Genomic DNA, 25,285 nt, shown 5'->3' with positions numbered 1-25,285 from the left:
TTTTAGCCACATTTGACGTTCACGAAGAGACCCTTTTTTTCCTTCTAAAAAAACAAAAACGAAGATACCTTTTTTTTTTCTCTTTACCCTGTTTTATTTTTCATTCCTTTTTATATAGTTCCTTTGTTTTTCTTTCCTCCTTCTTTCATATGCTTTTAAATTTATTTTATTTTCCCTTTTCTCTTTATTACCACCAAATTTAAATATCCCATGGTCATGTTCCAACATTTTGCTGTTTTTCTAGTATTTTTTATTTGTCTCGCGTATCATTATTTTTATTAGTGCAAAACATTTTTCTTGTCAAGGTACAATGATTTGTCATTATAATTTAGAACATTTCCTCTTTTAAAGTTTTAATGCTGAGTAAAAAAATTATTCGAGCTTCATATTAAGAATGATCCAAGTTATTGCAAAACATGCATGTTCCATCTTCATAAGACACAATTTCTCGTGAAGTTGGAACATTTTTTCCTAAATTTAAAACATTGTTCCACTTGTTCCACTCAATAAAAAAATGTCCCAATTTCATGATAAGAATGTTCTAGGTTAAAAATCTTATTCGAGAAAGTTCATCAAATATAAACTCAAGGTCACTCTTGGTTTAAAGGTTTTGTAAGGAACTCAATGGTGCAATTAGGAATTAGTTTGAATACTCATTCAAAAAACTACGATATTTTTAATCCATATATGCAGAAGGAAGGTGAAGGTGGCAGAGGTGATTTCCTTCTCGGCTGATTGGTTGCGTTGACCCATCGCACACGATGCTACCGTTGCTCCTCCTATCGGTTGCCTACATCGGCTGAGAATTGCGTTTCCCTTCAATAGTCTTGAACATGTCACGGGACATTGTGCTTAGTGTATTTTCAATCATTTTTCGCGTCTTGTTTTATGGCGTCATGCTTTTTATCGTACTGATTGAGTTTGATGTTTTGCTTCCGTTGGAAGCAATAGTTGGAAATTAATTTAGATACTCGTTTGAAAACTACTATATTTTTTATCCAAATATGCAGAAGGAAGGGGCAATCAAGGATTGCAATATAATAATCATCCTAATTCTGCGATTTGTAATTAATGGTAGTTACCTTGTTCTTGCCGAGTATAAATAAAATTAACCACCCGTGTCGGTGGTGTCGCAGACTCACGGTGCAACTTGATTACACGCAGCAGCAAGTGTACGTGCTGATGCTGCTACGCATTATACTACGCCTACGCGATTTTTTACATCACGGGTCGCGCTCAGTACAAAACCACAAGATTTCTTCAGCGCAGCGACAGGTAAACGCGGCGCCGATCGCTCACAAAAAAGAATGACGCAGTGTTGCTTGCTGCGTGAAGGAGCAGCAGCAGCAGCACGTGCCATGTGTACATCTGTCGTGCAGGAAGGCAGCTACACGTAAGCGGCGAACGTGTCCGAGGTGGCGTGCCGAGAGGACGCCCATTCCGTTCGCGGCAGTTGAGGGGGCGCCGCCGCCGCGCGGCCGGCACACGCATGGGATCTGCTGCGCATACCGGAGTTCTGTGGCTCGAGATCGCACGAGACATTTATCTTCCATCCCTCGGCTACTCCTACTACTAGCATTTCATTCGAATAGAGCGAGCTACTCAGGAACTGGAGACATCTGGACTCAGCTTGTCTCGGACTTGTAGTGGTGTACATTCAGTCCTTATATATATGGGTTCAAATGTCCAAGATTCAGACTACCGGTGCCCGATGCCTTACATCCCTTTCAGAATCAACAGTCCTGCAGCCAAGGAGCCCACAAATCGTCGACACCGATGGTTCACAAGAAATCCAGGAACACACCGGGAGGCCCGCGCGATTCCGCCCGCCGCAACCGGCCAAGCGGGCTCGCAACAAACCCCAGGTCAGGTGGATCGCCTCTCGCTCTACGCCTGTCCCCCTCCCTCCAATATCTCAGACGGCAAAAGAACATTTCTTCCTTAGTTTAATCCAAAAAGAAAAGATCGTTGGCGTGTGAGCCTCCGAAACTGCAGTCTGCACACATAGGCACATTGGTGCACCGATCGAGCTGCTGTCTGTTGCGGCGGCATCTCGTCATCCGCTTCGTCGTGCTCCGGTGCAATGCACGCAATGCCACCAGCCGCCTGGCGTCACTCATGGTAACCGGTAAGGCTAAGCAGCCATACGAAGCTGTCGACAGTATTACTAAGTCTAGAGTGGTAATGATCTCAAAGAAAATAATGAACCATATATAGACCATAGTGGTACGCAAGTTGCCAGGAAAAAAAAAGAAACAAATGCCATGGGTGCGTGTAGCCCCTACCCCGTTGTCCGAAAGTCGTCAGGGGCCATGCGAGCCGGTCTGATCCTCTATGGTGATGATGATGATCGCCGCAGCCTGTCGCCTCGCTCCACTCCAGTACACCACACCACACATGCAGCTGCGGCGTACGGGGCGCAGCGATGGACGCCAACACCCTCCTCCTGCCCTGCACCGACGGCGCCGTCGCCGGCGCGGTCGACTTCCGCGGGCGGCCCGCGTCCCGGTCCGGCACGGGCCGATGGTCCGCCGCGATGTTCGTCCTCGGTACGGCCTCTGTCCTCTCTGGGCACGCACACTGATGCTGCGGCCGGGGTTGACTAATCGAGAGGGGTCGGATCGGTGCAGGGGTGGAGATAGCGGAGAGGTTCGCGTACCACGGGGTGTCGGCGAACCTGATCAGCTACCTGACGGGGCCGCTGGGGGAGTCGACCGCGGGCGCGGCGGCCGCGATCAACGCGTGGAGCGGGGTGGCGACCATGCTGCCGCTGCTGATGGCGTGCGTGGCCGACGCCTGGCTCGGGCGGTACCGCACCATCGTCCTCGCCTCCCTCCTCTTCGTCGTGGTGAGCTCCTCTTTCTCTGCACTCCCGATTCTCTCCCCTGCCCCGCATGCCCGGATCGTTGCCTTTTGACGTCTCCCATTTGGGCGAGACCGCGCGCGCTTTCGCATAAAAAGTGCGTCCACCTCGGCTGGGCTCGTGGATTTCGCCTGACCCGTTTCGCTTCACTGCAGAGCATGGGCATGCTGACCGTCTCCGCGCTCCCGGCGTTCCACCACGACGGCTGCAGCAGCTACGCCTCCAGATCGCTGGCGTGCTCCCCGTCCCCCGTGCAAGTGGCCGTCTTCTACGTCTCCCTGTACCTGGTGGCGCTCGCCGAGGCCGGGCACAAGCCCTGCGCGCAGGCGTTCGGCGCGGACCAGTTCGACCAGAACGACCCCAAGGAGTCCGTGTCCAGGAGCTCCTTTTTCAACTGGTGGTACTTCGGCATGTGCTCCGGCACCGCCGTCACCACCATGGTGTCCAGCTACATCCAGGACAACGTCGGCTGGGGCCTCGGCTTCGGCATCCCCTGCCTCGTCATGGTCTTCGCGCTCCTTATGTTCTTGCTCGGCACCAGGAATTACCGCTACTACACGGCCACCGAATCGAGCCCCTTTGCTCGCCTCGCCAGAGCTTTCGTTGCGCTCGTCAAAGGCTCCAAATCGAGCGAGTATGACGGGTAATTCGCTACCTGTTTTTGTCGACGTTTGGTTCTCGAGGTCGAGGGACACTAGTGAGTTAACGAAAGTTGTTTGATCATCTTGGCAGCACTCTTGCGAGCGACGACGCCGGGCACCGGGAAGAAGTGAAAGGCGTGCTGCGCCTGTTCCCCATCTGGGCGACGTGCATCATCTACGCCGTGATCTTCTCGCAGTCGTCCACGTTCTTCACGAAGCAGGCCGCGACGCTGGACCGGCGGATCGGCCCGGCGCTGCGAGTGCCGGCGGCGGCGCTGCAGACGTTCATCAGCGTGACCATCATGGTCTTCATCCCGGTCTACGACCGCGCGTTCGTGCCCCTGGCGCGGCGGCTCACGCGCCTGTCGTCCGGCATCACCATGCTGCAGCGGATCGGCACGGGGCTCGTCCTGGCCCTGGTCGCCATGGTCGTGGCGGCGCTGGTGGAGATGCGGCGGCTCGGCGTGGCGAGGGACGCCGGGCTCGTGGACCAGCCCAAGGCGGCGCTGCCGATGAGCCTGTGGTGGATGGTGCCGCAGTACGTGCTGTTCGGGCTCTCGGACGTGTTCGCCATGATCGGCTTGCAGGAGTTCTTCTACGACCAGGTCCCCGACGCGCTGCGCAGCCTCGGGTTGGCCTTCTTCCTCAGCATCTTCGGCGTAGGCCACCTGTTCAGCAGCTTCATCATCTCCGCCATCCACGGAGCCACCAAGAAGAGCGGGGCGAGCTGGTTCTCCAACAACCTCAACCACGCGCACCTCGACTACTTCTACTAGCTGCTCGCCGGGCTCTGCGCCGTGGAGTTGGCCGCGTTCGTCATCGTCTCGCGCGTTTACGTGTATAAGAAGAGGGTGTCTCACAACAATAATGATGCTGTCATGTAGATCAGTAGACGTACTCTATGCTTAGTGCTTACGGTGCTGTGAATGGTGATTGCTGATATATATGATTGAGGTCAACTGGTCAAGGTCATGAGGTGTAAACACTGGGTACGCTAAACCTTGGTATGATATATATTTCCACAGTACTAAATAGCATAGGCAGCACCCGCAACAGGGCTGCTACAGTGTAGCAGCCCTCTACCGCTACCCCCACAAGATAGCGGACCGACGATAGCATGTTGAAACTTAGCTGCCGCTATAGCACTTAGCATCCGCTATTAAAAGCCGCTATTACTGTTGTTAGGCCATTATTAACTATGTGCATGCTTCCATCAATCATATCGCAGACCAGTGGATCGACGCCGGCGCGGCGAAGTTACGTCGTCTCTTGTGCGAGTAATCGGTTTGTATTTAAGTCCGCTAGGCGGGGAAAAAGCTGCATCTATGATCATTTGCCCCACCTAGTGCGCCACATAGTGGCGCGTCGATGTAAAAAACTCAAATTTCTTGATCTTAATACAATGATGCACAAACCTTTTGTGTATTCAAGAAAAAAACTATGTGCATGCTTCAAGTGATGATGTGGATGATTCCAACGATAATAGAAATGTTAAGATGGTGATTTGGACCATCATAAAGAATGATGGGATGATTAATAGTACCATTTTCAATTGATATGAGAATTTAATGATAATTTATATCCACGTGTCTTCTTTATATCTTATTCACTTATACTTCTAATTCATTTATATCTCATCTTTTATAATGACAGAGTGGGTAATTAGATATAAATTTAGGCAGTTAATTTAAAGTATTTTTAATGGCAGGATAGATAATTTAGATGTAAATTTAGGGTTATTTTTATGTATTTTTTATAATAATAGAGGTGAGTAATTTTTTATAAAGTAGAAACATCACGTGGCTATTATGAACTATATATGGTAATTAGAGTCTATCAAATTAAAGAATAAATGTTTCTGATTGTTGTGAGAGTTACTAAGATTCATCTTTTTTTCTTAGCACATTTTGGAAGAATCAACTTGAAAATTTCCTTATGATATCTAATTAGAAATAGCATGATAAACTTAAAAGGACATGGAACCCACAACTGGAAACGAGACCATGGGCGGGCTGAGATTGAGAGCCCATCTACCTTGATATGCATCAAGGGGATTATTGGGCTTTGGCTTAATAATTCGATCAACTAGGCCTGAAAGTTACTATTCTGTTCTATCTACTGAAGTTTAAGCGTCTTGATCGCAAAAAAAACAAAACAAAAAAAAAGCGTCTCCCGTAGTCTTTCTTAAACCAACTCTCTCTAAATTCTTATTAAGAGAACTATTCTAATAAAAATCACTCTCTATATCTTTTGATATTTATAAATTTCTCTATATCTTGTTTATCATTCTGGAAAGCTAGCTCCACTATCTATCTTTGGGAATAGAGAATGTGATATTTGGAGAAATAGTTGAACAAGCTGTTGGAGGATTTTTTTTTTTTAACAGAAATTTTTATCTCTATCCATAAGGAGCTTGTTCGGGAGGCCGTAAACGATCGTGGATTATTTACTGCTGGCTGATTTGGTGTGAGAGAAAAACACTGTTCCCGGCTGAAAATTTACGATCGTTTACCAGCAAGCGAACAGGCTGAAGAAAGGCTATAAAGAAGCTTTTAGAGCTGCTCTTATGAATACAAGTGTCTTGCAGCTACTGTAGATTTGTCCTTTTTGTCATGACATGGTGTGATTACGAAAGATAGTTGACGACATGTTAGGACTTGGGAGATAGGCATCATGCAAAGGATATAGGAACCTCTTTTGCTTTAGAATATTTGTGTTTTTTTATGGGACTTTTACTCTAGCATGTCGATGAAGCCTAGAGCCGTATCCCGTAGGGCTGTTGGGAGGGCACTTGAGTATGCGTGGTTGACTAGATGCAAGTGATATCGGTCGGCTTATATTGATATAGCTTGTTGGAAACCGTTGGTTGATTTGTTGTAAGAGAAAAACATTATACCATGATAAGTTCAAGCGAAGAGGGCCTTAAAAAAAAATACAAAAATACCGATGAGTTTTTAAGGGAGCTAGATTCTTCACTCCACTTCCTGTCAACTGGCATCCAGTATTCGTACAGGTTCAGGAAGAGGTTAACCTTTCGCTCCTGCGGTGAGTTGCCGTGGAGAAATTAAAGTTGAGAAAGAAATAGTTGGTGTTTGATAAAATTGCATTGGTGGAGTAGTACTGGTCCATTGTATGTGCATTTTCACTCTTGTGGACATCACGACAAAAGCTTGTAGGTAACACCTTAACAGGATGGGTTGTGAAACGTTCATATCAGACATTCAGACGACGGGTGCCGAAGCCTAACATTTCCAGCACGGCCGGTTTCGTGCACTGGTCGGCAACACTTGTCATCCGTTGTTTTTCTCAAAAAATCCTCCGAAGCAACCCGTTTGGCAAATCAAGGCGACCCAATAAAGATGCGTCTGGCGTATCCGAAATAAATTCTAGGCAGATCACAGCCAACGATCCGTGATCGGACGGCCTCGCTCGAGTGGTCACACCGAAACGCTCGGGTCCCGTGCCTCCTCATGCTCGCTGGCACGGACACGCGTGTGGGACACTCCGAACTCGTGCCGCTCGCACGCGCGGCGGCGCGGGCTCACCAGCGTGCATGGCGCCTGCGGGGGCGCACGAGCGGGCCTGCGGATGGCGCTTGCGGGCTGCGGTAACCACGTTTACGTGACAGTTTAACACGCACAGGCGTTTAGAGGGGAGCGATTCCGGAAAAGCAAAGAAAGCGCAGTCAGCCACCTCGATCGATCTGGCTGTCGATTCTGCCGGCGCCGCGCCTACCTATAAAGCCCTAACCTGCGACGACGACACCATGTGTCATCGGAGCGAGTTCCTCTCCCTCGTGCTGTACCAACCAGCCATGGTCGACACCGTCGCCGGCGCCACCGACTACCGCGGCCAGCCGGCCTCGCGTGCCGCCACCGGGGGCTGGAAACCGTCGGTTTTCGTCATGGGTACGTTCCCATCTCCAGATCTCCTTCGTCTTGCTACGGCGCGTGAGGCGTGACACAGTGGCATCGCTCATACCATCGACATGACCACGACAAGCCGTTTTCATCTTTGCTTGCATGCAGCGATGGAGATCGCGGAGCGGTTCGCGTACAAGGGCGTGGCCGCGAACCTGATCACCTACCTGACGGGGCCGCTGGGGCAGCCGATGGCGCGCGCCGCCGCGTCCATCGATGCGTGGAAGGGCGTCTCCCAGATGCTGCCGCTGCCGCTCGCGTGCGTCGCCGACGCCTGGCTCGGCCGGTACCGGGCCATCGTCCTCGCCTCCCTCATCTTCGTCGTGGTCAGTCCCCTGTCTCCCGCACGTCTCCGACCGCTCGCTCTCCTAGCCCAGTCTTGTTCTTCAACCGTGGCCCTGTTTTCGCTGCAGAGTATGGGCGCCCTGTCGCTGTCGTCGGCGTTGCCGGCCTTGCGCGGCGGCCACGTGGCCATCTTCTACGTGGCACTGTACCTGGTCGCCCTCGGCGAGGGCGCGCACAAGCCGTGCGCGCAGGCGTTCGCGGCGGACCAGTTCGACGAGAAGGACCCCGAGGAGAGCGTGGCGCGGAGCTCGTTCTTCAACTGGTGGTACTTCGGCATGTGCGCCGGCACCGCTGTCACCATCATGGTCTCCAGTTACGTGCAGGACAACGTCGGCTGGGGACTCGGCTTCGGCATCCCCTGTATCGTCATCGTCGCCTCGCTCGTCCTGTTCCTGCTCGGCACAAGGTCGTACCGGTTCTACACCACCACGGAGGCCAGCCCCTTCTCTCGCGTCGGGAAGGCGTTGCTGGCTTTGATCCAGAGCTGGGCGCCCAAGCATCACACCAGGTATCTCCACTGCTCCGATTGAATATTTGCTGCTGTGCATCTTGTGTGACATGACATGACAGTCCGTGCATTGCTGCAAGCAGAAAATTAAGCGACGGCGACGAGGACAACGCCGTCGCCGTCGAGGAAGTGAAGAGCGTGCTCCGCCTGCTGCCCATATGGGCGTCGTGCATAATCTACGCGATCATCTTCTCCCAGACATCGACGTTCTTCACGAAGCAGGCCGCGACGCTGGACCGCCGGATCGGCGCGAGGTTCAAGGTGCCGCCGGCGGCGCTGCAGACCTTCATCAGCGTCAGCATCGTCATCTTCATCCCGGTGTACGACCGGCTCTTCGTGCCCCTGGCGCGGCGCTACACGGGGCGGCCGACGGGGATCACCATGCTGCAGAGGGTCGGCGCCGGCCTGGCGCTGTCCCTCGTCGCCGTGGCCCTGTCCGCGCTCGTGGAGATGAAGCGGCTCCGAGTCGCGACGGAAGCCGGCCTGGTGAACACCCCGAAGGCGCAGCTCCCCATGACGCTCTGGTGGATGGTCCCGCAGTACGTCCTCATCGGCGTTGCCGACGTGTTCGCCATGATCGGGCTGCAGGAGTTCTTCTACGACCAGGTCCCCGACGCGGTGCGGAGCCTTGGGCTGGCCCTGTTCCTGAGCATCTTCGGGGTCGGCCACCTCCTCAGCAGCTTCCTCATCTCTGTCATTGACAAGACGACAGCGAGGAGCGGGACGAGCTGGTTCTCTAACAACCTCAACCGCGCGCACCTCGACTACTTCTACTGGCTGCTCACTGGGCTCTGCGCCGTGGAGCTCGTCGCCTTTGTGCTCTTCTCTCGAGTGTATGCTTACAAGAGAAAGAGTGGCAATGATGGTGGTGGCAATGGTGATCTCGTGTGATATATGCAGTTTGAGCTGTACTGATCACTTTGAGGGGGGTGCCTGTAGCTGTAGCTGTTTGTAGAGAACCAGACCTGAAAAAAAAACACCCGTACGGAGTACGGAGTGGCTACGGGATTCTGGTGTTAACACATACAGTAATCCCCCCCCCCCCCCCCCCCCCCCCCTGGACTGGTTATCTCTTGGTTTAAGATCCCAAAATGGGCTAGTCGAGGCTATATATTCTCAAATGGGCCATTTTATGCGGAATTATTTAGATAAGCACCATAATATAACCTTCTAACCGGCAACTAAGGGGATATTCAATTGCCAACTCTAAACTAGTTTTAGATGCCATGTGGAGTAGAGAGAGAGCCAGAGAGGTCAAAAATCTTTGAACCAGCCGGAAGAGGAGAGCTAATTTTTTTTAGAGAGAGAATATATAAATAAAAAACATATTTCATATAAAGCATACATTATGAGATGACAATATGACATCTATGCTATTGGGATTTTTTTTAATTTTAACACTTTTTTGAATTTAATTTTAAATCTAACATTGTCGGTTTTTTTTAAACTAGACGTGGCCAAACACCTGTGCCGCGCCATGCATGGTGGCGCGGCAGCGGGCTGATGTGACGGCGACCGGAATCGCTGACCGCTGACGTGGCAGGGCCTACCGCGCCACCGATCTTGGCGCGGCAGAGACACGCCGTGATTGCCTGGCCCTGGCCTGCCCGCGCGGGGCTCGATGCGCTGCACCACGGCGTCCAAACACACGTGAGAGACGCGCCTGCGGCCTGCCGTTTGGGTCTGGCTCTAGCACCACCGCTCCGCTTCTCTCGTCCCTGTGCCGCGCAGGGCACGGGCGCCGCGGCTGCCTATCGCGCGCGCGCGCCCGCATGCGCCGTGCCCGATTGGCCCTGCTGCACCTGCACGCCTCCCCATCGTCGTTTGGCCTCTAGGATGCCTGCGTGACCGGAAAATACGGAGAGAGAGAGAGAACGGGAAATACGGAGTACTTCTACTATGGCTCTGTTTGGCATGGCTCTACTCCTAAACTTCAGCAACTTCATTAAAAAATCCAGCCAAACACCCCAACTCCAAAACTCCATGGAGCTGCCAACTCCATAGAGCTATAGTGCAAATGAAGGTGGAGTTTTAGAGCACCTCTTTTGCTGCTCTAGAACCCTTTCTTTTGAACCTCCTCGTGGAGCCCACCACTGCCACTGCTTACGCGAAAAAAACGTTTCGCTTCTATTCTCCGAGTCTCCCCCGCGCATCTCATTTTCCCAGTCCCGCGCCTCTCTCCGTCGTGACGGGGGCAGCAGCGGTCGACGACGCCGCGTCGACGGGGGCAGCAGCGGTCGACGACGCCGCGTCGATGAGGGCAGCGGTCAGGCGGCTCAGCTTCGGCGCGGCGGCGGAGGAGGAGAAGCGGGACGCCGCGGGGGAGGTCGTGAGGCTGGCGCGCGCGGACGAGCGGACGAAGCGCCTCCTGCCCGAGCTCGGCGTCGTGTCGGCGCTCCTGGACATGCTAGCCGACGGGCGGAGCGCCGCGGGAGCGCGCGTGGCCGCGGCCGGGGCGCTGCTCGAGCTCGCCAGAGGGACGCACAGGTTGGTCGGTCACTGAGTTCTACTTCTCCGTGCTTGTTGCCTACCTTGCCTGCGTGTCTGCCTTGGTGTTCTTTCCTCGAGATTCTTCTCGCGTGCAACTTCTTTTGAGAGACATGTTGTTACTAGAAACTCTTTTGGGCAGGGGAAACAGAGTGGGTAGCGTAGTATGGCTCTGCTGCATGAGATTTGAATTGGGGAAGCAATGGTCTTGTCCCAAAATTCAGACAAAAAGAGGCCACGTTTTTGGATCGTTTCTTTTCGAAGATGATGCTTGAACGTTTCTGTTCCATGGTGTCCTTCCTTTCTTTTCCTCACTCAAACATGTTTGGTTTGCTTTGAATTTGAAATCCACCTATTGTTCAGACTTTGGAGTCAGCAAATTGTGTCTCAAGTCCCCCATCAAATGCTATTTCTCTAGGAAAAGAAAGAACTCTTGACGTCAGAAAGTACTTTCATTTCATACCTGTGAGAAGTAGTTCAAGTCGAACCAGGGGCAACAATGATAATCTACCCTCAAACTTATCTTTTCTGGAGCTAGGGACACCCTTCTAGCCAAACACTCTCATCAGACAACTCTAACTCCACTCAGAGTTGGCTCCACTGGAGTTCTGGAGTGGAGCAGCTCTATCTAGAATTAGCTCTCGTTTAGTTCCACCCTAACTTCTAAAAAGTTGCTACAGTATCTGTCACATCGAATGTTTACGGCCCGTGCATGGAGCATTAAATGTAGACGAAAAGAAAAACTAATTGCACAGTTTGGTGAGAAATTGCGAGACGAACGTTTTGAGCCTAATTAGTACATGTTTGAACACTATTTACCAAATAAAAACGAACGTGCTACAATAGTCCAAAATCCAAATTCCTACCGCTAAACAAGGGCTTAGAGTCATCCCAAACAGAGCCTATATGTGTGCAGAGGACCGTGGGGAGCTGAGCGATGGGCAGAGCAAAGCAGGCGCAGAGTGGCAGGTTGACTCCGGAGCGCACCGGATCGATACCAACTTGACAAGTCCCGTCGGCCGGCTTGGCACACAAGCCTCGCCTCGCCTTCCCTGGAGCAGCCCAGGGGAAGTGCCGAGAGAGCCTTTCCTTCCTCGCTTTTTATGCCCCACGGCTCACGGCACGGGTCCCACGGTTCACGGCAAAGTCACGAACCCTTACGCTGTAGATGGGGCCCAGCACGGCGCTCGCTCATGACTCGTGCGTCAGTCAGCCCCGAACACTGTATCGTTGCTTCTACAGTACTCCTACACTGTATTACTAGTACTTTTAAAAAAAGAAGAAACAGAGCACGTATTGCAGAGTTTTCCTGTGTCCAGCACGGAGCACGGTATATGCCTGGCACAGAGCCGCGCTGTTCAGGACAGCTGAGAGGAGGCTGCAGACTGAGCAGACAGCAGAGCAGAGTACAGTAGGCTCTTTTCTTGGCGAAGAAAACGATACGTATGCTGCGTGTACGAGTACCCCTGTACAGTGCTGTACTGTACCCAGCCAACCAGTTGGTGGACCCGCGCTGCAGCGAGCAACGGTCAGAAAGCGGCCGCGAGCCGGAGCCGCAAGGGGAAAGGGAAGGAAACGTGGGCGCGGCCAGCTGGGCGGGACACGTGACAAGAGGCCGGCGTCCGGCGTCCATCCATCCATCGGCCGGGCCGGGGCAATCGAGGCGAGAGAGCCCGTGCCGTCCCGGTCCCGCCCCGCATCCGCGGACCGCGCCAACTGCACATTGGGTTTTGCTGCCCTTTTCGCCTGTTCCGTTCCCCACCCGGCCACCCCCGGAATCCAAGGGGGCGCGGGGCCGCCGTCCCCATCACGTGTATGGCTTGGGTGCGACTGCGCTACCGCGTCGGGAGGTTCGGTGGGTGTGGATGCGGGCGCCGACTCCCAGAGGCCAGACTGCGCCGTCCCTGTGCCGCGCAGGGCCAACCGGGCACGGCAGCGTGGTCCATGCGGGTGCGCGCGCGACAGGCAGCCGCGGCGCCCGTGCCCTACGCGGCACAGGGACGGGAGAAGCGGAGCGGCGGTGCCAGAGCCGGACCCAGACGGCAGGCCGCAGGCGCGTCTCTCGTGTGTCTTTAGCGCCGCGGTTTGCGAGGAGCAGCGCATCGAGCTCCGCGTGGACAGGCCAGGGCCAACGATCACGGCGTGTCTCTGTCGCGCCACCGATGAGGGCGTGGCATTGCCGTGCCAAGATTAATGGCGCGGCAGATCTTGCCACGTCAGCGGTCAGCAATTCCGGTCGCCACCACGTCAGCCCGCTGTCGCGTCACCATGCATGACGCGCCACAGGTGTTTGGCCGCGCCAGAGCAATAGGCACGGCCAAAAGTGTTAGTTTAAGAAAAACCGACAGTGTTAGATTTAAAATTAAATTCAAAAAGTGTTAAAATTAAAAAAAAAATCGCTATTGGAGGTGTCCTTGTTGCACGAAATGTGTAGCCTCTGGATCTCTAGATATCATCTTTGGAAAATATCTTTTTAGGGCGTGTTTAGTTCCGAAAATTTTTGGCTTTTGGCTACTGTAGCACTTTCGTTTGTATTTGACAAAATTTGTCTAATTATGGACTATTTAGGCTTAAAAGATTCGTCTCACGATTTCTCGACTAACTGTGTAATTAGTTTTTTTTCGTCTACATTTAGTACTCTATGCATGTGCCGCAAGATTCGATGTGACGGTTACTATGCAAAAATTTTTGGCTTTTGGGTGGAACTAAACGAGGCCTTAATAGGACCTCAAAAGGTTGTCGCAAGGAGAATATGTGCCAGGGCAGCTATTAAGACTGTCCACAGTGTATCAAATATCGATGCTGAAACAAGGAGAGAGAATATTGAAACGAAGAGAGAGAAGAATTCAGCATCGATGCAACACATTGCAGGGGTGGTGCTAGAGCCAGAAAACTCAGGCATCGAGACATGTAGAAGCATCGGTGCTGAAACGAATAAAAAACTATTTCACGAACTGTTTCAGCATCGCTCACGTTGTGGACAGTCTAAGAGCTAGCTTATAAGATATTTTATTCAATAAGGAAAGATAATAATAAACTAGCTCTTAATGAAGAGCTAAGCTCATACACTATCAATGTTTACATATTTTTTATACTAGCATGTTAGATTACTCTTTTTTTTTAAAAATTTATATGAGCTAGTAAGTTGACTCTATGGTTGAGGATGCCCTTAGCAGGCATGCAACAAAAGAGATACCCTCATACTTTGCTGACCAGCGTAAGGATCAACTGCTTACCCACAGATTGTAAAGGACGATCTTGTGGGTGCAGCAGTGTCAAAGGAGACGCCGTGACAATACAGATCAAGGGATATGTGGCTGCAGCGAGGTCGAAGGAGATGCCGCAAGGCAATCAGATGGTAGCGGGATGCTGCATCAGCCACGCCTGGGACACTAGGCATGTTGACGATCCGAGACGTGAACCGATGGCAGCCTGCAGCTTGATGGGACACCAGGGCCTTGTTTAGATCCCATCAAAATTCCAAGTTTTTTCACTCTCTCTTCATCACATCAATTTTTAGCTGTTTGCATGGAGTATTAAATGTAGGTAAAAAAAATAACTAATTACACAATTTAGTTAGAAATCACGAGATGAATCTTTTGAGTCTAATTGGTCCATGATTGGACAATATTTATCAAATAAGACGAAAGTTATACTATTCATCAGGTTGAAAAAAGTTACAATCTAAACAAGGCCTAGCGTTTGTTGGCCAGGCGACGAATCAGGGCAGCCTCTTGATGTCTTGACATGTGAAGACCAAAATGTGCAATTCCTTTGATTTTATAGTCAGCTTCAAGGATCAACTAGCAGTTCCCTTCTTCATGAAAGTTTTGATCTCAATGTCTTGGGCCATCTGGATAGTTCGTAATGACTGTATTTTTAAACAGAGATCAATGTCTCTCCAAAGATGCAAAGCAGTTTTCAGAGAAGAGTTTGTCAGAGTTATACCACGTGCAAAAGAACCGAATCGCCCCCCCCCCCCCCCCCCCCCCCCCCCCCCACCCCCACACACACCCCAGTACCCCACATCGATTATGGCTTGAAGCTTTTGCGTAATCATTTTCATTGTTTCCATTTTGTTTCGTGAGATGGTACCTGTAACTTTTCACTTATGTTTAATAAATCTCGGTAGGGGGCTATCCCTCCTATTTTTTCTAAAAAAAAGATCAAGTGTGCATTAAATATATGAGAGACTGTGACTGCTCATTTGATAGAGGTATTTGCATGGCAGAATAAAAAGGGGGCTGCAAACACATCCAATATTTGCGGGGAGATGAAATGCTAAGTCCCACAACACAAAACATTAGTATATACAAATTAATTGGCTTAGTACTAAATCTTAATAGATGAAAAAATCGAAGTATTCAGTGAAGTATCTATAGTAAACCACTCTACATAAGTAGGACAACAACATATATATGGTTACTAGAAAACAACTTAAGTAAGACAACTACACCTTAAAAATAGACTAAAACTATTCCACGATATGGCTCCCTCTGTCAAGAGCGATGATAAACACTTGTGTGGATCTATTAATATCAATACACTTTGCAAAAGAAAATTATTGTCGTGGCAACCTATAACTTTGTGGTTACCAAACTTTATATTGATGGGTATATAATACTTTATATACATACAACGCAAATTTACTTTACAACTTTTCAGGAATACAATCCTGGACTATGTTTGCCAAAAGTTCTGGTCTTAAACTGGAAGGGTGATAACAACTTAATCATATTGTACTTAGTGGGGAAATTTTTTACTTTTCAAATAGTTTTAAATGCTCCTCTTTTCTTGACCAATCTTGGTGAATCTTAATATTCGAATAAGCTTAAGAAACAACACCAAGATAAACTTTGACATAATGAAGATAAAGGAATGCTTCAGCTCTTATATGCAATATCTATATTATTTTACTTATAGTTATGTTTCATTATGATAATGTGGACAATTTAACGAAGATTCGGGGATTTCTTTATATTATGTTTCACAATAACATTGGTGGGTAATTTTTAGAAAATAGAATAGATCCTAGTGATGATTAGAGTATAATAGAGTACACTTGTGGCAAGGTTCTCTTCTGAACTTCTTCTAAAAATTTTACAATTTATTTTTTATTTTTCTAGCACGTCTCATAATAATTAATATGAAGATAATAGAACATGGATTCTAATCACTACAGAAAGTTCCAGGAAAACTGAGTGCAGAGGGAGCACAAACTCACATTGGAAATTATTACTCATTTTAGAAAACAAAAAAAAACTTCCAAAATGACAAGAGTATTTTATAACAAAACAACGAGAGTTATTTTCTCCAATATATAGACGGCCAAGGACATGGCGACAAAATGATGGCTTGGACACGAGATATCAACTAAGCCCCACGTTTGTGCATGTGCTGTCAAAAAAAAAAAAAAAGCTCTCATTTGGTGCGGCTTCGGGTGTTTCGGTTCTGGCTCCGAAAGCACTGTATAGTTATATTGCTTTAGCACAAGAAAAAAATGAGTCCGGTTCCTTAAAAAATAAGCTGCAAAACGAAAAAACCAGAGGAGCTAGAGTTTTGGGCTCCGCCGACAAGCAGCCTGTTCGATTGGCTGGATCATATCGTTGCTGGTTCGTTTATGTGAGAGAAAAGTACTGCTGGCTGGTTCGCGTAAATAGTAGCCTATGAGGGGGCTGGCCAGCCAGCCCAGCTAGCCCCAGCCCAGCGATCAGGCGGAAGAGCCACCACAGCAGAAGCTATAGTGCAGGAGCCGAAGCTCGTCGGAGCCCCTCAAAACGGCCCTAAGTTTAGGGTGAATACTTCTTTTTTGCAAACTTTAGCAGTTTCTCTGCCATTCGGCCTGTCGTAGCGTGTTTGGTACCAAAGAGTTCCTCACTGAAGATGCTTGGATTATCTGTAACTTAAAACAACTAGGGCACCTACATGTACGCATGGATACGTGGGCGTGTGTATGACACGATTGCGGGTCATTGTCGGTGGAAGTTTCATTGAGTTTCATTTGCATTTAATAAGTTGTCATATAAGCATTTTCGATGAAGTGATAATTTTTTTAAGAAAAGAGAGAGGAAATAAGTTTCATCCTCTTGCTTGGTTACAAACTCAAGATGAATCACCGGATTAAATGTCTGAAACAAAATAATGAAACTATATGTTTTATTAGATTCTACGTTCTTAAAAAACGCTACGAGAGTCTTCGCTGAGAACGACTTTACGCGTCCTGACGACCTTGGTTTAATGGCGTCCTGACGACCTTGGTTTAATGGTTTGCATAGCTGAGGTCGTCCCCGTCAGTAATAGGTCCCGGACCACGCGTTCGCGAGCGGCAGCACCTGCACAGCTGCACGGTCCCGGTCTCCCGCACCACCAACCGGTGCTGCGACCATTAGTCACGCGACAAAGCCGCGCGCAACAGGCTTGATGTGCTCGGTGCTCCTATCCTGGGATCCTCCGGAGACCGGAGGGCTGATATGATGGAGTCCGGCGGTGGCGAGCTTCTTCCCGGACCAGCGTTGCCCGTCACCTCCAAACCCGGCGGTGGCCGTGGCGGTTGGCGTGCCGCCCTCTTCATCGTCGGTAATCATGCAGATTGCAAGTCGATCGTTCAAATTCCCTAGTTCGTCCTCAGGTTTGCATCACGTTTCACTGTTGCTATTGCTACTACCATGCAGCGGTGGGATTCTTTGAGCGTATTGGGTTCGTCGGCGTGTCGGCCAACTTGATCATGTACCTCACCGGCCCACTTGGCATGTCCACGGCTGCCGCGGCCGCCGGCGTGAACGCGTGGTCTGGGACCGTGAACGTGCTGCCGCTCGTCGGCGCGCTCGTTGCTGACTCGCGACTTGGCCGGTATCGAGCGGTCCTGGGCGCCTGTGTGCTCTATCTTCTGGTCAGTTTGCATTCCAAACTCCAACGTCTTCGCCTTTCTCTTCCTTGCTTCGTGAAGTTGCATTGGTGGACCTTGCAGTTGGGAGTTTTCTTAGATAAAAAGTTGCTTGAGTTGTGTCGGTGGCTGGTTTTAAAACTAATCCGATTACATTTGTTTTCTTTGAAATTAAAATTAGTCGATTCAAATGAAATTTAATTTTGGCTCGGTTTTAGCTTAATTAATTTGAAGTTGAGCCTACTAATAAATAAGAATATATTAATTTTGAAGAAAGTCTAAAAAAATTCAGTTAGCTCATTATCCATTCCTCCTAGTGTTCCACACTGTCATGTGTACTGTAGTGGTTATGAGGTGTATAGTAACAATATAGTAGTATGATCGAAATTTTTAACGGATTTTTATAGATAAATTTTGCAATGATTTTTCGTGTATATTTGTTAGGAACTGATATTTAACCCAAGGGTAGTTTGAAATTGGCCCTTACAAGGTAATATCAACGTTCTATCTTCACAGTTGGCAATTTTGGGCACAATAAAGAGGGTCTGCATTATTAAGACGTGAACATTATATATATATTGTGGTCCCCTGAAAATAGCATAAACCGTCCTTAATTAATGTTATTTTACGAGGGCGTTGATCTCCTTAAGCCAGAAATCAATAGGAACCTTATAGAGCAACTCAAAGAGTCTTTTATATCCTTCCAAAGTGACAAAAATAGATATTTTGGTTAAAACAATATCATCCAACAACTTCTTTAATTAGACTTCTAATATTATCATCCTCTATTCCGGATTTTTAATTAGTTAAAGATGGAAAGCAAAGCTGTCTCTCTAGAGTGCTCATAGGATGTAAAAAAGCTATTAGAGAGTGAAAAAACATAGAGAGTTATTTTTATTCAAATGACTTTCAAAATGATGATTCGGAAGATAAGTTTAAGAAAGACTTTTGGAGATGTTCTAAAAGAAACAAAGATCAGGTCCCGCAATCTATCCTCAAACTTTAGAGATCTACATGAAAATAAAAGTATTATAAAAAATGTTACATTTTGGAAATATTTCTTTTCAGTTTATTATACATTTGCTAATTGTTATCATCAAAGTTTAGTTTTTAAATCATACTACAAACATAAAGTCTCACATAAATGCAAAAAAAGAAGAAGAAAAATTCAAGCCCTCTAAAGTAAGGAGAGCTCTCAAATTAGAAGTAAGGATTCTATCAGTCTCTCTCTTATAGGACGAGTGGCCGATGTAGACTCTATCTTTTTTTAAGCAAAAATACTAGCAATTGTTGGAGAAAGGCAAAAATTTGTCGCCCTGCTCTTTTTCCCGACCTGGAATAATCCATGATTTGGTAAGTGGCTTTTAAGGAGCTCTTGGGATGGTCAAGCTCAACACCTCCCCCATTGTAACTTGTAAGGCACACTCGGGTTCCATTCTAGTCTGGGTCACCCGGGTGTCACCGGAGAAAATTCCTCAGTGGGGAGTGGGGACCAAGTGTGTGTGAGTGGTGTATGTAGCTCGGTAGGCACGTTTTCAGATTTCTCAAATAGCTTCACTTGGGTTTGAGAGCGAGGCTAATAATTTAGCCAGCTGTTGACTCTAAGTCCATGCCATATTACTTAAAGTTAATATTAGCAAAAACACATGCAGTAAACATGTTGTTGTGTTAGCTATATAGAATATAATAATTTTTAATGCTTGTATGTGCATAATATCATCTAGGGGCCTGTTTAGTTTCCTCCCAAAACGCCAAATTTTTCAAGATTCTCCGTCACATCGAATACGAAAACACATGCATGAAGCATTAAATATAAATAAAAAATAAAATTAATTACACAGTTTAGACGAAATCCACGAGACGAATCTTTTAAGCCTAATTAGACTATGATTGGATACTAATTGCCAAATAACAACGAAAACGCTACAGTGCCATTTTGCCAAAAAATTTGGCAACCAAACTGGGCCTAGGATCCATATATAGTAAGCTACGACTCTAGCCATTTCACCAAACATACAAATACAAACATGATTCCATGTCATCGATACATACCAAAACAAAGAAATATTCTAGAGATTATGTAATAGATTAACTTCAAGTAGTGTATAGATGTGTAGGCAAGAACACATACGTACCCCCAAATTCTTATTTGGCGTGCATGTGTCGCTACCCCAAGCGAGCACTCGCGATGACGTCGGTGAAATCCGAAAGCGGAGGGGGCGGACGTTGGGCGGAACGTGTGGCAGAACCGCTCGAAATAGCATATTTTCGGAGACGCTCGTCTCCCACCAGACACTAAGCACCTCAAAAGTAAATTACATCGGACGATTTCGTCGAGCACACCCCGAGAGAGAACTCGAACAATCCACGTTTTCACCCGGGATCCAATAATGAGAACGAGTTTACATCACTTAGTCCATTTCATATAACAATAGTTCTCGAAAATATATTATTACAATACCAAGTTCAGAGTGCGGATTTTAAACAGCGGAATTGAAATAATCATCTAGCGATAAGATACAAGGATCCGTCTATGTCCACCAGAAGAATCCTCTACACAACAGTCATTCCTCAAGCTGCACCTACAATAGAGGTAAATAAACCCTGAGTACACAATGTACTCGCAAGACTTACCCGACTAGTGAGAATAATTTCTCGACTCCAAAGGATATGATAAGCTTTATGGTTTGCTGGGTTTTCTTTTTACAAAAAAGCATTACTAATAGTGAATCCTTATGTATGTGTTTTATTAGCGGTCATGATTAGTTCATTAGCTAACCATTCTATGTAAGCACCTGTTCTATTTTCAAGCAAGAGTTGAGCAATCAGATCCACTTCATTATCTTTTATCTTCCAGTTCTTACTATGGTGCTAGATCGTAGACAAGTCGTACCGTATTACACAGCGATTCGTGACCAATGTAGCCCAGCTGGGTATCCCAAAACACATGCCCCGCTTGTACCCCAGGCACAAGTAGGACCAACCCGGACTCTCCTGTCAAGGGGTTTAGGTCCCATCCAAACTTGGACTCCAAGCCCCCACACCTGTCCCGGACTCAGTGTGGTGCTTAGGCCTCCACCATCCCCGCCTCTAATCAGTCAGTCCAGAAAGAGCTAGAACCCACGATAAAACAGCAAGGAGCCTTCCCTGCTCCCATAAACAAGTATGTGCTAAGGATAATAAGTCTGTGACCTGACTAGAATCCAATGCAATGTCTGGTCCTTAACCGACATGGATAGAAAAAATAGTATAACCAAGCTATGCCCCGTTGGTTGTGGGACACAACCTCTTACACCACAAATACCCGTACCATATCCCTGCTCGGTCTCAATTTCCTTTCAATATTTTATCAAGAGAGTAATAATAATAATCACCTATTGCGAGTAATGACAGGTTACTCATGCTACCGATAGCCTAAGCATAGCAGCTACTCGACCTATCCTAGTAAGACTCATAGGTAGGTTATCTATGCATGTAGTTTCAATATAAATCCTATAATGTAAATGCACATCACACACACACACACACACACACACACACACATATATATATATATATATATATATATATATATATATATATATATATATATATATATATATATATATCCAGTGATCATTCAAAATAAGGGTTATGCACCGGGGCTTGTCTTGGACAGGCGCGGTGTCAGCTCAGCCAGTCAGTGGTGGCTCCGGGACCTCCTCCTGCACGAGGATCTCCTCGTACTCCTCGATCACCTCCTTGAACTCGTGGTCTCCGATGGTCACGATATCCGCCAACTTGTTCACTACATGCATGCGATGATGATGCAACACTTAGTATTTTAGCAACAACAACTCCTAAATTAAGAATACACATGGTAAACTATTAAGCTAGCTCTAATGACAAAGATACTAAGCTAACTATCATCTTCATCAAATAAAGTGTTGAGTTCAACTAACAAACACCTAACTTTACAAATGAAGGATATATCTTTATTTCTACTAATGATTTAATGTATATTTGAAACAAAGAGCATTTAACTACCCTTATGTTAAGTCTATTCTAAAGCTATAAAAATTACAGTGAGCACATAATAATACCATGAAGCTACTGTAAAATTTTCAAAGCTAAAGCTATCATCATTTTGCCACAAAAATTCCTACAATATTTAACCTAATAATATTAAGCACTCTCAAATGATTTAATAGCTCCTAGCATCGACAAGTATATATATGAACTAAATACACTAATAGATAGAGCACAATTTTAGGAACTTAACAAATTTAGTTTCACAATTTTTGGATACCTACATGATTTTATATGATTTACCAAAGTTCAGCTCAGAAATACAAATGAAAAGCTATTTCTATTCTCCACAAAAAAGGTAAACTGCTTTCGGCCCAACGCGGCCCACAGGCGAGGCGTGGCCCACGTGCGAAGGTGGCCCACGGCGAGGAAGCCCCCGCGTGCTGGCACTCTTGCAAAAATGCCTCTGGACTATGAGCAAAACAACCCGCAGTCCATGTTACTATTTCTATAGGCAGCGACTTTGCAACGGAACCCTCGGATCTTTCTCCACTTTTCAACGTCAAGGTCCTCGGCCATCGCTGCGTGCTCTGGCGCTTATGCCGGCCACACAAGACGCTCACCTAGGGTTCGACATGAGACGATGGACGGATGTTGCACGAGCTGGGACGCCGTAGAAGGACCTCTCCATGGTGGCGGGCATCTTGCGGCTATGGTGGTGGCGTTTAGGTGAGCCGCAGCAACAACAAGGCGGTAGGGGTAGCGGGAGAGCAACAACAACTCACTAGTGACCTTATCGAGAAGCCGGCTCGGCCAGAGATGACCCGAGTGAGGCTGGCCATGTGCGCGCTAGTGGTGCAGAGGGAGCCAAGGCCAGCTAGTGGTGTAGAGGAATTGGCACGGGATAAAGTGGTGGAGGTTGGCCACAACGCGAGCGGTGACGAGCCTTAACGGCACGGTGGCGGGCAAAGCTCCAAAATTAGAGCTCGGCATAATGCGAGTCAAGGTGGGGGCATGAAGGCAGAGACACGAGCATGAGGAATTGATGAGAGGTGCTCGCTCTTTAGCTTCACCGAGACACGATGCTACGACGATGGAAAACAGAGGGAGAAAGAGGAAAAGAGAGAGACGGCGCGGCTGGTAGGCTTGGCTCGTCCATGCCTTGGTGGAACACGAGCGGCGAGCAAGGGAGGTCCACACACCGGTGCTACAGACAACGTGTGCACGCATCCGACCGACATGGCCTGCGCGCCGTAGTGCCATAAATGGCATGGTGACGGCGGCTCGCCCACGTGCGCGCGACAGAGACGACGCTCACAGGGCCGGCAACAATGTAGAGATGCAGCAGACCGGTGCGGACGCGACGACGATGCAACGATAGTGGCAACATCATGATGCGAGGAGTAGTGGTAGACACATCGACAGCGCAGCGCAGGACAGGGTAGGTGGCAGCAGCAGCGGCTCCACGCGATGGGCCAGCGATAGTCGAGCCATGGCCAAGCCAGAGGCGGCCATGGCTGGCCATGCGTGGCAACATGCGCACGCTTACGCGCGACCAACATGATGATGCCAAGAGCCCGAGCACGGTGATCGCAGCCACGTGACCAACTAGCCTAAAACTGGTAACGCACATGAATTTTATGCGCTCAACATGACCAAATGGTTGCCCCTATACTTAAACTGTCTTCTCCATGCTCAAGATGGCATATGAGACTACCAAATCGAGCTATAACACTACACCACTCCTTAACCCAATCTCTCACCATAAATTACTAAACATAGCGTTGTCTAACAATCGACAGACTTGAAAAAATCTAAGTTTTAAAGATGAATTTGATTTCCATTTGTGATTTCTAAGCTAGTGGAAATATTAGCTAGTAATATCATTTTTTTACCACAAGTATTTCACTGTCATCCACAAAGTTTGTACTTCAAACTTTATTTACGTATCACATACATGTTCTATAGCATTTTTGCTTAATAAAAATTAGTTTTAAACCCTAAGTGATATAACATGACTATCAAATCAACTTTTGTTTCGCATTTCTATTGATTGTTTTGAGTTATAGAAATTGATCTACACACTCTATTACATGCATTAACACATAAACATGATGCTCATGACATGTTTTAGTAAATGATTTATGGTGTAACATCGAGGGTGTTACAGAATGGTGGCTAGGGCGGCGACGATGGGTTAGAGTTTCAGTTTTTGCAGGCATCCATGGCTAGCGGCCTTAGAAGGAGGGCCCAGGCCAACGGCTAGCCCGATGGTGGCATCGGGGCGCCGCTGAGCGATGGTGGGAGACATTCGCTTGGCCAGAGTTGATGGACCAGGGTCCTAGGGGTTCCCCATGGGGGTACTACTTAGATGGTCCGTGAGATGGCCCATGATCTATTGAAGGACGCAAGACAAGGTGGCGTGGACTTCAAGCTATTCCAGATCGACTTAGTCAGCTTACTATGAAAGCTATATTCTATAATAGGACTAGGACTCTTCTATTGTAACCGACTAGCACTAGATACAGTGCCCTTACCCTCTCCCCTATATAAGAGAGGTACGGTGCACCCCCTTGTAACCCTAACAATCATACTAATCAATTCAACACAAAAGGCTATACACTAACTAGACGTAAAGGCTATTACTCGACAAGAGGGCCCAGACCAGTATAAATCAGTTCATCTCTTTGCATTTACCGTCAAGTTCTGCATACGCTGAAGCCCTTCGTACACCATCCTGGTACCCCTATGATGGGTTGCCGGTCATCAAACACCGACAGCTAGGCGCATCAGGTAGGGGCTTTCGGTGACTTCGTGATCGAGAGCTTGGCGGACCTCGACGACATGATTTTCTCAGTGGGTATCACCTTCATCTTCGGCTCCTGGATCTACAAGACATATGACAATGACAAGCTCTAAAGTTGTCTCATGGAGATCTCGGTGCCTCAAGTTTCACCAAATGTCTCGATGACCACACTGGATCAACTTGCCGAGAAGTTTTTGCACCTCTCAATCTCTGATCCAGCTCAAACTCAGGAGGTCACCATCAACCACGACTCCCGCTCAGACATGTCACCCTTGTCTGGGCTGTAAATCCCATCTGAAGTCCAACATGAAGACCCGGTTCATTTTCCACTCAGACTCAAGAACTCAACTTCAATCTACCAAGATACGATTAGCTACCTCGTGTAGTCTGAGCAAGAGATCCCTCTTACGGGTGCCTAGAGAGGTTTGGTTCTATCCATCACACCAGAAGGAGGCATCGTCCATTGGCTGGGTGCTCGACCCAACACTTCTTTAATAGATTCATCTCGTCTAGTCGGCATGGTAGAACTCTTGCCTTATCAGGACGACAAAACTCTTTCAACAGACAACAACGATCATGATTCTACGTAGATCTTGGACATCACAACAACTGTAGAATCTGAAACTCACTTAGCCATGAGGCACTCTAGAGAAGTCTTTATGGCTAGCCAACAACCTCAGATCCCTATGCCTAACTCACCATATATCCAAGATGGAGAAGAAACCTTGTCCAACATCTCCCCAAACACTGTGCCACCCAACGGAGAGACGGATGAGCAGAAGATGGCTATGGAAAGGAAGAACAAGTGCTCGATAGGCCCGGTG

General features: G+C 48.0%; 2 protein-coding genes and 1 pseudogene across 2 annotated transcripts; all 3 read left to right on the top strand.

The window, feature by feature from the left end:
* The first annotated feature begins 2,274 nt into the window (after positions 1-2,274).
* On the top strand, positions 2,275-4,469 carry LOC136453645 (protein NRT1/ PTR FAMILY 5.10-like). Its single transcript, XM_066454203.1, has 4 exons — positions 2,275-2,549; positions 2,631-2,848; positions 3,019-3,506; positions 3,596-4,469. The coding sequence occupies exons 1-4, from the start codon at positions 2,426-2,428 to the stop codon at positions 4,278-4,280; spliced, it is 1,515 nt and encodes a 504-aa protein (XP_066310300.1). The 5' UTR covers positions 2,275-2,425; the 3' UTR covers positions 4,281-4,469.
* A 2,668-nt stretch (positions 4,470-7,137) lies between these two features.
* On the top strand, positions 7,138-9,304 carry LOC136453644 (protein NRT1/ PTR FAMILY 5.10-like). Its single transcript, XM_066454202.1, has 4 exons — positions 7,138-7,412; positions 7,533-7,750; positions 7,838-8,277; positions 8,361-9,304. Exons 1-4 carry the CDS (start codon positions 7,271-7,273, stop codon positions 9,166-9,168), a joined length of 1,608 nt encoding a protein of 535 aa, XP_066310299.1. The 5' UTR covers positions 7,138-7,270; the 3' UTR covers positions 9,169-9,304.
* Positions 9,305-17,050: 7,746 nt separating this feature from the next.
* LOC136455368 (uncharacterized) overlaps positions 17,051-25,285 on the top strand; it is a 37,093-nt pseudogene continuing 28,858 nt past the window's right edge.

This window comes from Miscanthus floridulus, chromosome 5 (genome assembly GCF_019320115.1).
Source record: "Miscanthus floridulus cultivar M001 chromosome 5, ASM1932011v1, whole genome shotgun sequence".
Lineage (NCBI taxonomy): Eukaryota > Viridiplantae > Streptophyta > Magnoliopsida > Poales > Poaceae > Miscanthus > Miscanthus floridulus.
Note: the sequence above shows the minus strand (reverse complement) of the source record. Positions and strands in the feature narration are given on the sequence as shown.